This window comes from Marmota marmota, unplaced genomic scaffold (genome assembly GCF_001458135.2).
Source record: "Marmota marmota marmota unplaced genomic scaffold, marMar, whole genome shotgun sequence".
Classification (NCBI taxonomy): Eukaryota; Metazoa; Chordata; class Mammalia; order Rodentia; family Sciuridae; genus Marmota; species Marmota marmota.
In genome coordinates, this window is record NW_026000240.1 from 34,945,111 (window position 1) to 34,962,808 (window position 17,698).

The following is a 17,698-nucleotide window of genomic DNA, read 5'->3' on the forward strand; positions in this document are numbered from 1 at the left end:
TTTTTTTTTTGGTACTGGAGATTGAACTCAGGGGCACTTGACCATTGAACTGTATCCCCAGCCCCATTTTGTATTTTATTTAGAGACAGGGTTTCACTGAATTGCTTAGCACCTCAATTTTTCTGGGGCTGGTTTTGAACTTGCAGTTTTCCTGCCTCAGCCTCCCACCTCAACCTCTGAAGCCACTCAGATTATAGATGTGCGCCACTGTGCCCAGCAAACCACTAGATCTGATAAATACTTTGAGTAGAAAATGTCCTGTTATCATTAAGTATAAAACTATTTGTAACTGGACAAAACAATTCTACAAAAAAAAAAATTTTTTTTTTAATCACTAAAATCTTAAAGGGTCCAGAAGAATCAAAATTCAAATTATTCACAAGTGAATAGGTTGGAAACTATAAACATGCCACAAGGAAGAAACTGACTAAGAAAACCACAGAGTTCTAACTTTTGAGGTCAGTCACCTCACTTCAATGAACACTAAACTTAAAGGAGAAAATTCTTAAGACAGGTTATGATAAGAAAATTAAAATGATATAGAAGTCCCTTCTTTAGGGTTTTTTTTAGCCATCCATCTCTAGACCATTTCAAGGTAAGGGAAACTCACCGCGTGGGAGTCGAGGTCTATAAAGCCATAGGTGTGGCCCATGGGGCCAGTTCTGTTCTTGATGATACGGACATTGGCAGTAGTGAGGTGGACATAGGGCTCCAGCACTTCCACTATCACCTCAGGTGGAGTGGAACGATAGATGCGTTTTAGCATTATTGCTGAATAAATAAATCACACACAAATGGGAGGGAAGCAAACAAAGAGAATAATGAAAATCTTAAGTCCCAAGTCCCAAGAGCATGACGGTCATTTTTTATTGCATATGTTACCTTATTTTAGCAAGGATGGTTCTATAAAGAAATGATAAACAAATACTTACTACATTCTTCATCAATACTTGGAAATCTAAAATCATGCTTTATTGCATTTGTACAGCAATTTGCTAATTTGGAGGATGTAGATTTCTTCACCTAGTATAGTAAGGCTAACAGAAAACAATGCCTCTGTAATCAGGTTGTACACAGTTCTACTAGGGTATGAGGAAGCAGCTGGCTTCTATCTACAATTATGGGCCGCCTATATGCAGCTGTGATTGTCACCATCTGGTACACTCTCTGACAAGGTACTTACTTTTGCTTTCTCCATCTTGTCGAGTCTCTCCACACCACGGCTCCTTCTCTCGGTCTCTTCGGAAAGTGAATCCTTCCCTTCGAGAATGTGGCAGATATCTTTCTGTTTCTCTCTTTTGATGTCCCATACGTGATTCTTGTCCTTCTTCTTGCTTCCTAGATTCAGGTTCCTTATCAGCTGGCCTTGGGGACTGGTTGGGTTGTTTTTCTAATGATGCTGGTATGGATGTTTTCTGAGGCTGAGGGTAGGATATTAATTCTTGCTTGGTCTCTGTCAGAAGAACAAGATCACAAGTTTGAGCCAAGCTTGGGCAACGTATTAGCAAGATCCTGTCTCAAATAGAATTTCTTTTTTTTTTTCTTTTTTCTTTTTGGTACTGGGGATTGAACTCAGGGGCATTCAACCACTGAGCCATATTCCCAGCCCTATTATAGGGTCTCACTGAGTTGTTTATCTGAACTCCGGATCTGAACTCACAATCCTCCTGCCTTAGTCTCCTGAGCCATTGGCTTGCAAAACAGAATTTTAAAAAAGGCTGGGATGTAGCTCAGTGATAAAGGACTTGTCCTGCATAGTGAGGTCTTGGGTTCAATCCCTACACCATAAACAAACAAATAAAAACCACTTAGGAAGTATCTCTTAAGGAAAAACCACAACTCTGCCCAATCTGAAGTGACCTAACAAGCTAAAAATCTCAGTTGTTTATTTCATTTTCCACATGTTGATTTGGTCTCTAAAGGATGCAGAGCTATTCCCCACAAACTCCTTGGAGATACAGTAAACTATAACCTCAGAACAGGTCCTTCAAAAGGCTACTGGATCCCATCACTGAACTGGATTTTCTGGGGTCTACCTTAGGGATAATATCAGAAACAGGCATATAATAGTCATGAATATAGAAAATCTTTGACAATTTTCTTGAAAGGTGTCTACCTAAAGGTTCTCTGAAAAAAGTTTTAAGTGCTCATATACTATATATGTGTATAGAATTATCATACTTTATCTCATACATATGTATAATTACTATATGGCAATAAAAATTAATTTTAAAAAAGGGTAATTGAGGGGCTGGGGTTGTGGCTCAGCAGTAGAGCACTTGCCTAGCACGTGCAAGGCCTTGGGTTTGATCCTCAGCACCAAATAAAAATAAATAAATAAAATAAAGGTGTTGTGTCCAATTACAATTTTAAAAAAATTATAAAATATATATATATAATATATAATATAATTTTTTTAAGGTAATTGCTTGAGAAACTAGTAGATTTGATTTTTTTTTTTTTTTTGGCAGTCCTGGAGATTGAAGCCCTTTTTAATCAATCAGTCTATCTATCTATCTAACTCACAGTACCAAGGGCACTCTATCCCTCTGCCTCTGAGCTATATCCCCAGCCATTTTCATCTTTTATTTGTAAGACAAGGTCTTGCTAAATTGCTTAGGCAGATTGAACTTTTGATCTACCTGCCTCAGTCTCCCAAGCTGCTGGGATTACAGGTGTACATCACCTCACCCAGTAAAGCTGGTAGGTTTATTCCTCTGTGATAATAACATATTCCCCCAGTCCCAAGTATTTTCTCATGTTTATATTTTGATTGTCGTTTACTGTTTTTCTATTGATAATCCTGAAATGCTTACAAATAATGTGAATTAGAAAATAATATAGCAATTCATTCTTTTTTTTTTTTTTGGAGAGAGAGAATGAATTTTAATATTTATTTTTAGTTTTCGGCAGACACAACATCTTTGTTTGTATGTGGTGCTGAGGATCGAACCCGGGCCGCACTCATGCCAGGCGAGCACGCTACCGCTTGAGCCACATCCCCAGCCCACAATTCATTCTTAATAACTTCAAAGAAGTGTTTATGTGCACATGTATGTATGTGTGTGTGTTGTCAAACAGCCACATAGTTTTTGTTGTTGTTGCTGCTGTTGTTGTTGTTTTGCAGTGCTGGGGATTGAATCCAGGACCTTGCACATGCTACGCTATATACCCAACAGGGTCTCACTAAGTGGCCCACAGTAACCTCAAACTTGCCTCAGCTTCCCAAGTAGTAGGATTACAAACATGTGCCACTGTATTCAACTCCGTATACACTTTTTTTCAAAACTAATATCCTTAACTGTATTTTAAATTACAATACTACTGACTTTAGTCAACTGCACACTTAGCCACTGTAGACCAAGAAGCCTACCAGCCCATCTGTTTCCTCTGGCAGAACTCTGAAATTCAAGGTCATTTACCACAGGTCACATGAAGTTGGATATTGAATTCCACTTTATAATTGGATATGGAGGTTCATGCCTGTAATCTCAGCTACTGAGAAAGTTGAGGCAAGAGGATCACAAATTTAACCTGGGCAACTTAGCAAGACCCTGTCTTGAAAGAAAGCAAAAAGGGCTAGAGGGATCTAGCTCAGTGGTGAGTACTTAGCTAGCATACTTGAGGTCCTGGGCTCATCCTCAGTAACAAAACACACACACACACCCCACTTTACAGATCAACTTGTATTTGGAGATGCCAATTCTTTAAAGCCAAGAAAATATGAAATTTGCTTTCTTCAGTGCATAAGACAAAAACTACCATGTCTACTGCTCACCTTCCCTTGGGCACTTGCAGAATGTACATGAAAATCGATGCCCACCAGTGCTAGCTTTACACTGTAAGAAAAAAGAAAAGAATTCAACTGACCAAAAACATTTTTTAAAACTTTATAAATATCCAACACAGTAACACCTGCTGAAAATGAAAGAAATAAAGCATACCACTGAAGTCTAAAGAATCTGATATTGCCCCACTTATCAAAGTTGCTAGACAACATTTGAGGAGCTACTGTTTGAAAGCTGCTTTCTAATAGAGCATCTAAACTTTGAAGCAGCCCATGATGTTTGCCCTGGACAGAGATTTTTATAGGAAATAAACTAAGGAAACAGGAATATTATATTGCTTAAAGGATACTACTATCCCAAAACCATGTAAATCTACCCTTGCACCCAAAACTTGGTTCTGGGCTGGTAATGAGTACCCTAATTCATGTGTGGCAGGAATTGCAAAGGACACTGGTAATGAGGAGCAAGAAAGGAAAAAGAAAGATATATAGGTAGTGCCTCTAGTAGTTATATAAAAGACATTAATGGAAGGGGTACATTTAGTAGCCCAGAACAAGGACAGACATTTGCACTGTGAACATAACTATTCTTGTCTGAGCCTATGAACAAAAAGTCAAGCACAATGCCCAACCTCCAAACCCCTGATCTTTCACTATTGATCTTTAAGTGCTATGAGGGACAGAGCATTGGCTGGCAGGAACACTCTTGTGGTACATGCCTATTATTCCAGCTACTCAGGAGGCTATAAGAGATGGATTGCAAGTTTGAGGTTAGCCTCAACAACTTAGCAAGACTTTCCTTCAGAAACTTAGGGAGAACTTGTCTCAAAAAATAAAAAGGGCTGGGGGTGTAGCTCAGTGGTAAAGTGCCCTGTGGTTCAATACCTAGTACTATAATAAATAGATAAGCAAGTGAGCAAGTAAGCAAGAAGGAAACATGAAGAGGACACAATTCAAATAAGACCCTGTAGCACAGGAGTTTGCAAGATGAAAGACAGGTGAGAACAATAACAGCAGCAGCAGTGGATAATGTATACATGCTATGCACACATACTATGTACTAATTAGTGCTTAAATAGCTCATACCTACTTTACATTATCACTTATTGATTTCAACAACCTCATAAACCCCACAAAACAGGTACTATTCTCTCTCCATTTTATAGATGAGGTAACAGGCCTAGAAAGGTTAAATAACTTCAGTAAGGTCATTACAGCTGATTACTTCATTGCTCTCTTCCCATAAATGAATCATAAACACGCTCTGATCCATTGTCAAGAAGACTGTGGTGTCTCCCTATAGGGTAAGTGTACTTCCTTCTCCACTGTGTCTTGCTTTGGCCATTAGAGTGTGAGTGAACATGACCTACACCAGATCTGGCAGAAACTTTGGGACTCACTGCTTGTGTGAATAAACCTCTTAGTCTTTCCCTCTGTCAGGAGAACACAGTCTTACATTGGGAATATTCCTATGGCCTGGGTCCTAAGTTGAGAAGTTATGTAGCACAGAAGTGAAGTGAATGAACCAATATGTAACATGGAAAAGAATGTTTGTTGTTTTTATTGTTTTAAATATATTTTATTTTAGTTGTAGATGGACCCAATACCTTTATCTTATTTGTTTATTTTCATGCGGTGGTGGGGATCGAACCCAGTGCTTCATGCATGCTAGGCAAGCACTCAACCACTGAGACATAACCCCAGCCCGCTGTTTGTTGTTTTTAACCAATGGAATTTGTGGGATGTTTGTTATAAAATGAAAATAGCTGCAGCCTGTAACACTTCAGCTGGTACATGGCACAGTCAGGATCCTAACTTTAGTAGATATAACTTAAATACTATAAAACCCATCTATTTAAATGTAAAATTCAATGATTCTTGGTAAATGCATAATACAATCATCATAATAAAATTTTAGAACATTTTCATCATCCCCAAAAGAAATCTAGGCATCATTTCCCTTTCTTACCACTAGGCCTTATGAAACTATGCAATATCTGGTCATTTTTCTGGTACAGTGTTTTTTGTTTTGTTTTTAGTACCAGGGATTGCGCTCAGGGTCACTTAACCACTGAGCCACATCCCCAGCCCTTTTTTGTTTTATTTTTATTTTTGGTACTAGGGATTGAACCCAGGGACACTTAACCACTGGGTCACACCCCTAACCCTATTTTGTATTTTATTTACAAGCAGGGTCTCGCGTGAGTTACTAAGTGCCTTGCTAAATTGAGAGGGCTGGCTTTGAACTTGCAATCCTCCTGCCTCGGCCTCCAGAGTCGCTTGGATTACAGGCTTGTGCTACCGCACTCAGGTTTTTTGTTTTGAGACAGACTCGCTACATCCTAAGGTTGGTGAGGTTGGTCTCAAACTTGCAATTCTCCTGTCTCAGGCTCCCAAGCTGCTGGGATTACAAGCATGAGCCACTATACCTGGATGGCATAGTGTTTTTAAGGTTCATTTAGGTTGTAACATGTATTAATACTTCATTCCCTTTTACTGCCAAATAACATTCTGTTTTGTGGATATCCAAGTTTATTTGTCCATTCATCAGCTGATGGGCATTTGAGCTGTTTCTACTTTTTGGCTATTATAAATAATACTATTAATGAACATTAAAAACAAAACAAAACACCAGGGGGTGAGGGTGTGGATCAGTGGTATAGTGTTCATCTAGTATGTATGAGGCCCTGGGTTTGATCCTTAGCACAACTGCCCCTCCCATCCCTGCAGGAGGGGGAAAAAAAGAATAAACAACTTGGAGACTTAGATATATATATTGATAGTTGCACAACACTGTGAAGGTGCTCAAAGGCATTGATTTTTCTTTTTTCTTAAAAGTGGGGTCTTGCTATGTTATCCAGGCTGACCTTAAACTCCTGGGCTCAAGCGATCCTCCAACCTTAACTCCCAACCTAAGTATATATTTATTTATATTTACGTGGTTAAAATGGTAAATTTTATGTTCTGTGGATTTACAATAAAAAAGTTGAATTTTTAAAAAAAGATACCTTAATGCAGTATGTTTACAAAATTTAGTGCTTCAGCTAATGACAATCATAGCTATTCAAGTTGTATTTGGGTCAGACTATTGAAAAATGTCAAGTTTTTACTGAATTTTGTCAAGTTCTATACACTTTTAATGAATCATGGTTCAGAAACTTTTTAAACTTTTTACAATCATTTTATTTTTAAGCTAATCTGTAACAATGAAGTTAAAATATTTTAATGCTCACTGCAATCAAACTGAACCTCTAATAAGAGAATAACCCTAAAAATTTTAATATGCCATTCTGAAGAAATATGAAGCTTAATAGAGAAAAAAATGCCATGGTTAAGTTCTATATATCTGGAAACCTCAGAACACCTCAAAAAAGTAGAGGTACCACAGAACCATCCCTCTTCAAAACTACTTTTCCAAACACCACTTCCCTATGTCCACCCTCAGGAAGAGTAAATGAGATGGGCTATAAGGGTACTGTTACTGCTTTCATAAATATCAGATATGCCCTTGGGAAAGTGTCTACAGGGCAGTCCAGCCACATTTAGCACCTGAAAAACAAGAATTATGGATGATCTTCCCCCTGAACTCCATTCAGTTCAACTGAAGTGAAATGAGGGAGCAGAGTTTTCTCCTTGGCAATATATGCTAATAGGCAGCATTCCTGGATATATGGAAGAGCTGCTATGTGGGCTGCTTCTTTCTAAAGAAAGTAATTCTTGGTACTTACTCGTTTGCAGTACCAAAATTCCGGGTTTGGTAAATACTCAAGGGTGACCTCTTTGTCATGGATCATTAGAGTTCCCTGTAAAGAAAAAGACAGAAGCTATTAACATCAATCCTCAGAGAAAAAGATAGAGACAGGAAGGCACAGAGAGACTTTCCAGTCCCCAAGATGAAACATTTTATAAAGAGTGTGTTTATTCATCAGCAAAAGGAGATAGCTGTTTTAAGCCACAGACTTGGGGCAGTGTGGCAGAAGAAGTTAAGCTTAGGGAAGGGGAGTGGGAGAAGGTGAAATTGGTCTTCAGACTTGGTCCAGTGGGCTGAGGTACTGTCCTTGGGCAGGCTAGGTCCAGTCTACTTATCCAGAGGTCATACAGCACACATTCACAAGTCCCAGCAAATCCCCTACCTGGCTCAAGAGCTAGCACAATATCAAGAAGCAAACTCTTCCTTCTGTAGCACAGAGGTGTAGGAGCCATCTCCTGTCAATTGTCTTCTTTTCTACCACTAACTTGCATCTCCTCAGAGAGGCAGTAAGGTCTATAACTTTGGAGCCTAAAAATTATCTTTGGAACACTGGCTGCATGGCAACCGCACCAGGAGAAAGAGGTACAACACTGAAGATAGGCAGAAAGGAGGAAGGTGAAAGCTTCACAGTAGATTATTTCCTTATAGCAGGAATCTGTGAATGGTTGGTGGCAGCAGTAATGGTGGTGGTGATGGTGGTGGCAGCATCACTCTGGCTTGGCAACCCTGACATCTGAGGAGTAACCATTGGCACATAAGCCTTTGGGAAAGTGTAGCAAAGGAATAGGTGGGAAAGGGCTCAACAAGCCTGTAGTTACAGAGCTCCCCTGCCTCTCCATTTTGGATGTACAAATTCTATTTGACATTAGGAGAAAATGTGATTTAATAAACATGAGCCAGCATACATGTATTGGAGCAAAAGGAAAAATATCTCTGCCTACTAACAAGGAACCCTCACCCACACTTGTAAGCGAACTAACCGAGGATGCGACTCTGGAACTAGCCCCTGCGCTGTGTTCATTCTCCGCCCTCTAGGGTCCTCTGTGTCTCCTCAGACAGGGCTCTGAGTTATACAAGTCATTTCTCTGCAATTGGACCTCAGTTTCTTGCTTGAATCCATACATCTGTCAAATAATGCTTTACCTCTCTGCTTTTCACACCAAAAGAGTCAAGAGAAATACACAGAATAAGATTATTGTCTTGTCAAACCAAAGGAAATCTGGGTAGATTTTCCTACCTACATAGGTCTTAGAAACTGATCTCTGAGAAACTATTTGCTGGATTGCTCTCAAGGCTAAAGGACAATAATAATAATAAAAATTGCTAATATTTATTAAGCGCTTACTCAGAGGCCAGAAACCACTAAGTACATTGTCTTATTTAATCCCCTAAATGATCCCATGAAGTAACATTTCCACTTTACAGATAAGGAAACATGTTCAGAGAGGCCAGATCATCCAGCTGGCAAAGGTCAGAGTTGGACTGATCTGGGACTATAGTGAATAGAGCTTCTGTCTTATTCACCAATTTGTGCTAAGTATTAAAAAAGGTGATGTAGTCTCAGGAGATAAGCAGGAAAGATAAGCTCTGCAAGCAGGAAGGATCAATGGAGCACCATTTTCCCAAGCTTTACCTATGCAAAAGATTGGTCAAGATGGTCCCCTTCCAAACCCATTTAATCATTTAAGAGCATGGACTCTGGTCCAGATTCTCTAAATTTGAATCCTGCTTCCACTCTATGACCTTTAGCGATATCATGAACTTCTTTGTGCTTTAGTGTCTTCATTTGTCAAGTGGAGATTACAGTATCTACTTCATAGGGTAGTAGTAAAGATTATGTAAAATATTACACATACAAAGCTTAGCATGGAATATATAGTGAAGGCTCTATTAGTGTTGTTATTGTTGTTGTTATTATTATTTTGTTTTGAGTCAGAACCTTGCTAAATTGCCAAGGCCCTGTGCCTCCTGAGTCCTTAGAATTGTAGGCATGAGCCACCACACCTAGCAATGTTGATTATTCAAGCCCTAAGGACTCAAAAGGACTATCATCAGCAGTAGGTGAGACTACACAGGATTCAAATAGCCACTCATTTCACCTTACTTGCTTGGCAGATGGGAACATTTCACATCACATTTCAAACTCCTTAATGACTAATAGTCACTATGCACAGCAGAACTTGCATCTTTGTGTTAGTTTTCAAATTGCTGGTCCAGGTATTAAGAGTACAGGCTAAATCTTGTTGGCCTTTTATTATCAGCACCAAACACAATATCTGGTATATAAAAGGAGATTAATAAGTTCTTATTGAATGACTGGAAGAATGAATAGAAACAATTACATCTGTAGGACCATACTGGTCCTACAGTGGCTATGGATTTAAGTGTTGCTGTCATAGCATACATCTACACACCCAATCCATAAAACATATAGGGGCCATTTGAACAGTGAACAGTAGTAGATATCAAAATAACGCCACACTGAATTTGAGTACTGCAAATTCTGATTTCACCACTTGGAGGCATCAGTTGATTTAGGAATTTCTAAGGCAAGGAGTAATTTGTACTTCTCAGACAACAAATATGCTATTTCAGTAGCTGTGGATGGATCACCTTTTGTAGAGGGTAGGGAACTTTCCTGGCAGCAGAATCTCCAGACATGTCAACTTTGAGATTCCTTTTACCTCATATAGTACCAACACAATTATTTCTTATTCTTACAGAATCTCCTTTAACTCAATTAGCCTTTCTTTTTAACTGTCATGTAGAGAGACATCAGGCTGCCAGTGACTGCTATAGAATATGAAATCTAATGAAGAACAGCCAATTGTCCAATAAGAATGAACAAAGGAAAAATCTGAATAAAAACAATCAGGTTTATCTATGATTTGATTCCCCAGCTGTTATCAAACACAGGTAGCACACATGTTCTAAGCACAGATATATGACATATATATATACACATACACACACACACACATACACACAATGTACCCCTCCCAATCCCTATCACATTCTTTCTCCAGATTTCACAGAGCAGAGATCTGCCAGTGTCTCCTATGAAAAGTAACCTGTGGGGAATTGAACTAATAAATGGGTAGAAAGATGTGATCATAGTTAGTGGCTATACATTTTTTATTATTACTTTTTTTGGTAGTACTGGAGGTTGAATGGAGGGTCTCACACATGCTAGGCAAGCACTCTACATTCCCAATCCTTTTTTTTTTTTTAAACACAGACTGGAATGGAATTTGTGAGCTTCCTCCCCCTCAGCCTCCCTAGTAGCTGGGATTATAGGTGTATGCCATTGTGCCTGGTGGCTGTTCATTTTTTTTTCTTTTATATTTTTTTTTAGTTTTAGGTGGACACTATCCTTATTTTATTTCTATGTGGTGCTGAGGATTGAACCCAGTGCCTCATGCATGCTAGGTGAGCACTCTATCACTGAGTCATAACCCCGGCCCTGGCTGTTCACTCTTAATGGTCTTCACACATCAGAATTTCGCCCCCATCATTTGAAATATTGGATTGTCTTTTGTTGTTATTTATTATTGTTTTAGTCCAGGGGATTTAACCCAGGGGTGCTTTATTACTGAGTCATATCTTCTACCTTTTTTATTTTGAGACAAGAACTTCTTATGTTGCTTAGGGCTTCACTAAATTGCTGGGGCTGGCTTTGAACTTATGATCTTCCTGCCTCAGCCTCCCAATTCCCTGGAATTATAAGCATGCACCATAACTAGCACCAGCAGTTTTAATCTTAATTTAGACTAAAACCTGCTAAAATCCTCTCAAGCCCAAGTCCCTCACTTATCAAAATAGCAAATAGGAGTTTCTAAATACCTTTTTTTTTTTTTTTTTGGTATTAAGAATTGAACTACATTCCATAGACATCAGGCTGCCAGTGACTGCTATAGAGTCTACTTTCCCAGCTCATTTCATAATTTATTTTTAAATTTTTGGGGGTACTGGGGATTGAACTCAGGGGCACTTGACCACTGAGTCACATCCCCAGCCCTATTTCTGTAGTTTATTTAGAGACAAGGTTCACTGTATTGCTTAGTACTTCGCTGTTGCTAAGATTGGCTTTGAACTCTGATCCTCCTACCTCAGCCTCTGGAGCCATGGGATTACAGGATTGTACCTCCATGCCCAGTTGATTATTTATTTTGAGATAGGGTCTCACTAAGTTGCTGAGGATCTTGTTAAACTGCAAAGGCTAGCCTCGAATTGGCAATCCTCCTGCCTCAGCCTCCTGAGTTGCTGGGATTACAAGCATGTGCCACCACAGTGAGCTCCCATTCCCTTTTTCACCAGTGGTTCTTAGACACTTCACAATTCCTTTTTACAATTGTCAGTCAGTAAGGTATCAGAGCTAAGACTCTATCATATGCTTTTCTTTGCTCACAACTAACCCTCCAAGATTCTAAGGTACTAAGAGGTATAAGAGAAAATGGAAAGGAAAAAATTGTTCCAGTCAGTAGCTTTGAATCTTTGTTGAAGTTTGCCAACATAAGCTGAGTCCCAGTTATACTTTATAATGAGAATATGATTATTCTGTGACATTACAGATTTTCCATTAAAGCACAGAGGCAGCAGGATCAAACGCAGAAAAAAAAAAAGTACGTGAGGTAAATACAACTCATACTGAAAAATCAGCAATCCCTTTTTTGTTGATTTGTTCAACTGATGGGAAAATGAGGCTACTGGTGGCTCAGGGCTAGTACTGTTTATCAGAGATAGTAATCTTTATTCAAAAGGCAACACAGAGGGGCTGGGGTTGTGGCTCGATGGTAGAGCATTTGCTTAGCATGCATGAGGCACTGGGTTCAATCCTCAACACCACATAAAAATAATAAATATATTGTGTCCATCTACAACTAAAAATTTAAATTAAATTTTAAAAAAAAGCAAACAGAATTTACAAAGGCATTCTTCACAAATGTCTATTTCTGTGGTTAACCAATATTTGACTTCTAAAGATATGATCTTAGTGGAAATTAAAAATTACATTTGAGGGCTGGGGATGTGGCTCAAGTGGTAGTGCACTAGCTTAGCATGCGTGAGGCATTGGGTTCGATTCTCAGCACCACATTAAAAATAAAATAAAGATATTGTGTCCACCTAAAACTAAAAAATAAATATTAAAAAAAATTACATTTGAACATATTTTATTGATAGTTTTCAGAATGTCTCTGCATCTCCAGATTTAGGTTTTTATAATCTTCATCTTTTCTCAGTTGGTTCCAGTCACACAGGAATGAATTCACAGTACTCATAGAATACACATAGAAACAAGATACAGATCGTTCTTCTTTAACAATTTTCTCTGTTAACCCTAAAAAATTATGAGTATGCAAGGCAAAGGTTTTCAGTCCCAAAATAGAGCCTGTATTTGTAGTTAGGGCTACTCCTGACAACACACACACACACACACACACACACACACACACACAGAGTGAAGGGCAGCTGATATGCATCATCTCTATGACATCCTTTTATATTCTGAACTGACTATTGTTTAGCTCTCTAGCTCTTTTCTTCTAGAAAAGGTGGACTCTAAATTCAACATCTAAGCATGCTTTACTGTCTAGGTCTCTAAACTGAGTTGCCATAGAGGAAGAAAAAAGGCAGTATGTGAAATCCATGTGGAAAATGTAAAGCTTCTTAATCACTTTGTTTATTGAATAACATAATCAAACCATTTCTTTTTATTTTAGAGTTAATTGTGGGAGGTGGTAGAGAACAGGCAAGAGAGCAGATTGAGTCCCACTTGTCCTAAGACACTGGATAGGCCACACTGCTAAGCACACCACAAAGGCTCCTATATTCTGCAGAAATCCCAAGAGATGCAGTAGCTATTCTTTTGGTTGCACCACTGAAGAGATTATTTCTACTGATTTTTTTATTTACTACCTCCACCCAAGAAATTTGGCTTTCTTGAAAGATGTCACTTTTTAGCCCCCCTGGCTTCAATATCCTTGCTCAGACATTTAGAGCCCTGCTGACTTCTTTTCCACAGAAACAGTATCCTGAAAAGATGAATATAATGCATGCCCACTGGACATCTGAACACACATTGTTCAACTGTTCAACCAACATTTTAGCAAGGTCACCAACCATCATTCTTTTTTTCTTAGGGATAAATCTGCAGGCCTAATGCCCCTTACAAGATACAACACTAAGAATAAAAGCATGGGGCTGGGGCTGTGACTCAGTGGTAGAGCACTTGCGATCCCCAGCACCACAAAAACAAATTAAATAAAATAAAGCTATTGTGTTCATCTACAACTTAAAAAAAATTTTAAAAAAAGAATAAAAGCTTCAAATCAAAAATAGTGAATTGGAACAGGAGGCTAGGTCTCTAATCTTAATCTGTCTTCATCAACTCATTCTCAAAAGCAAATAGCACAGAATTATCAAATTCTACTACTGATGAACAAGGAGTAACCTCACATTGAAGATATGCTAAAGTTAAATTAAAGTTAATTTAACATTTGCTGAGCTATAATAATGCCAGGTCTGTTTCTAATACATTGTAAAATGGAGAGTTTTAAGCTGTATTAGGAAGCATTTTGAGGTTTTTATTATACAAAGAACTGTATACCTGGATTTTCCAAGGCAGTTCCAACTTCATGTTTGGTCCTATTGAAAGATCATGTGTTAGGCAGTGTAAACCAATTTCAGGTTCAAGAGGATGGTCAAAATATTTTTACATTATACTCCACAGTTGGGTCCACTCCAAAGGAGTTTGATTCAGTATTCTAAGATTATTTCTTCCTGTGGGAGGACTATTATAGTTTTATAAAATATCATTGCTCAGCTAGGCACAGTGTTACACACCTGTAATCCCAGCAACTCAGGAGGCTAAGGCAGGAGGACCAAGAGCTCAAACCTAGCCTCAGCAACTTAGCAAGGCCCTATGCAACTCAGCAAGATCCTGTCTCTAACAAAATATAAAAAAGGGTTGGGGAGGTGGCTCAGTTGTTAGGCACTCCTGGGTTCAATCCCTGATACAAACAAAACAAAATAACTCGACTTTGAGGAACTCCCACCTTCTCTTCCTGAACTATATGGGTTGCTCCCTCAATTGGGCTACTTTGAGAAAAAGAAAACTGAATGGCCATCTGACAGGCTCTCACTATGTTGCCGAGGCTGGTTTTGAACTCCTATTTCAAGCAATCCTCCTGCCTCAGCCTCCTGAGTAATTGAGACTACAGGCATACAGCAGCATACCCAGCAACCTACTTTTATTTTTATTGAGCACCATCTATATGCCATAATGAAAAGGACATGTCTTTCTCTGCAGGAATTTACAGCTTCAGAACAGCCACCAACCCAAAGCTAGTAATGTAAAGCATTAGTAGGAAGGAAGTTCAGGAGCCTGATACCTAACAGCACAAACCTGGAAGTCTCCTTAATCTCATTATTCTTTGCTTTCCCTTAGATCCTATCACCTCCTTTCAGGTTTCAAAGGATTTAAAGGAACAATCTAACCTATAACCAGTTTCCTCTGGCCAGAATGATGAATGGCATCTTAGTTTTTGCGCTTGGCACAGAAATACAAAATGAAAAACTCCAGTTCCTGTTCTTGGGAACTTGCACTTTTTTTTTCCCCCCCGGGGGGCGGGGGTTTACTGGGGATTGAACTCAGGGCCACTCAATTACTGAGCCTCTTCTCCAGCCCTATTTTGTATTTATTTAGAGACAGGGTCTGAGTTGCTTAGCGCCTTGCTTTTTGCTGAGGCTGGCTCTGAACTCACAATTCTCCTGCCTCAGCCTCCAGAGCCGCTGGGATTACAGTATGTATCACCACACCCAGATGGTAACTTGTAGTCCTGATGAGAAAATTACAATTAACTATGGTCAGTGCAACGACAAAGTAAAATTCCAGCCCAGTGCATCGCAAAATGGGATATAGATACTAGGAAGGAATAAGACACAAATTTTGGCAGTACTGAGGATCAAACTCAGGGCTTTGCACATGCCAGGCAAGCATTCTATCACTGATCTACATCCACAGTCTTTTTTATTTTCAGACACGATCTCACTAAGTTGCTTAGAATCTAAGTTGCTGAGGCCTGCCTTTGGTTCCTGAGTCACTAGGATTACCACTGTGCCTGGCTTGTCTGTTTATTTTCAGTGTTGATGGGGAAAAATATAACCAATACTTCAACTGCAAAAACAAAACCACATTCCTCTTTCTGTAACACCTTCTCATCCCCCAAAGTCTTAGTAGCCAGAAGATTTGTATTTTTTATTAAACAACAAATATCTTTTGAGCAACTGATAGGCATAGGATTTTCAACAATGTAAAAAACCTTAAAGATTAAGTTTTAAAGTGGAAGGATAAACTGGGTACAGTGGTATACTCTTGTAATCCCAGCTACTTGGGAGGCTGAGACAGGAGGATCACATGCTCAAGGCCAGTCTCGGCCCTAGTGGTACAGTGCCCCTGGGTTCAATCCCCAGCACCACAAAAATTATAAAGTGGAAGAATAATAAAATAAAAATACTTGAAGACAAATAAACAAAACCACTATCTGAAATAATTATTAATTTTTTTCCTCTTCTTTTATGTGTGTGTGTATACTAGGCATGTGCTTTACACTGAGCTATACACCCAGACCTACTATCTGAAATTTTTACTAGAAATACAAAAATTAAAAGTTATGTAATTCTACTAGAAGTGAAAAGTGACCAAAGAGAGGGTAAGAAGTAAGAAACTTTATATTGAGAGATCAACTATGTCAACATTTTCCCAGATACAAAGTGTATTACAAACTACACATACAATGGACAAAGTTCGAGGTGACTTGGAGAAAACTATAAACTACACAAGTCCAGAAGTAAATAAAAACCAAGACATAGTTTTATTCTTGCTAAGATAGGCCTATCAAGAATCTAGTTCTGGGGCTGGGGTGGTAGCTCAGTGGTAGAACACTTGCCTAGCATGTGTGAGGCACTGGTTTCAATCATTAGCACCACATAAAAAAACTTGAATAAAATAAAGGTATTGTGTCCATCTACAACTAAAATATATAAGAATCCAGTTCTGTAGCTCTACTGGTTACCTAAAGGTTCTGCTGTCACCTCAAAGTCAACATATCTAAAACAACAATCACTTTCCCTTCCAAATGCCTTTTCTTTCCACATTCTTTTTTTCCTTTTCAATGTTCTTTATTTCTGTTCAAGGTATTAATTTTCATCTAACTTTTGAGTGGCCTTTAAATCTGCCCTCTCCCTTACACCTCCCTCCAATATCCAGTTTTAACAAATGCTAGAGACTCTTTGTTCAATCTCTTTCAAATCTGACCCTTTCCTTCCCCATTTATCCCTAGTCCCCAGTGCATATCATCAACTTCTCACATCTAAACTGCTGCTCTTCATTCTGAAGGGCCTTTTCCTCTGAAGTTTCTCCTCTTAAATCTATATACTATCACAAGAAGACTCTAAAAAAGTGTCATTTCATTTTGTTACATTCATGTGATTTCCTCCAGGGCTTCAAATGAAAGATTAAAATGTAAGGCCCTTGACAACCTACCTGACCTACCTTGTACCGTCCAAGTCATTCCAGTCATGACAAACCAGGAAATGACAACAAAATCAGACAAGAATTTGGAAGCTAAAACAAACAAGATGTGCTAGCTCTATCTGAGCAGAAACAGTATTTACTAAAGATAATAGGGCATAAACCTTATTTCTAAGGTTTCTAGTAAATTGGAAGGTGGCTCATATTATGAGCACGAGAGACTCTCACATAGAAATTAGAAAGATCACTAAGGCCTTATGCAGATGGAGTTTAGAATCAGAAAACATCTTACCCAGAATATATTAATCTAATATTAATATATTTTATGGGGCTAGGGATGTGGCTCAAGCGGTACCACGCTCGCTTGGCATGCGCGGGGCACTGGGTTCAATCCTCAGCACCATATAAAAAAATAAAATAAAGATGTTGTGTCCACCGAAAACTAAAAAATAAATATTAAAAAATTCTCTCTCTGGGGCTGGGGATGTGGCTCAAGCGGTAGCGCGCTCGCCTAGCATGCGTGCAGCCGGGGTTCGATCCTCAGCACCACATACAAAAAAAAAAACAAAGATGTTGTGTCTGCCAAAAAAAAACACTAAATAAATAAATAAAAATTCTCTTTCTTAAA

At 38.7% G+C, this 17,698-nt stretch overlaps 1 protein-coding gene across 1 annotated transcript in view; it reads right to left on the reverse strand.

Moving 5' to 3' along the window:
• Positions 1-17,698, reverse strand: part of Rbm6 (RNA binding motif protein 6) — a 100,895-nt gene that overhangs the window by 11,479 nt on the left and 71,718 nt on the right. The window contains exons 7-10 of the mRNA XM_048794057.1: positions 7,516-7,590; positions 3,779-3,839; positions 1,184-1,453; positions 611-771 (exon numbers count right to left, since the gene is read on the reverse strand). Coding sequence (XP_048650014.1) covers positions 611-771; positions 1,184-1,453; positions 3,779-3,839; positions 7,516-7,590 — 567 coding nt within the window. The remainder of the gene's footprint in view (positions 1-610; positions 772-1,183; positions 1,454-3,778; positions 3,840-7,515; positions 7,591-17,698) is intronic.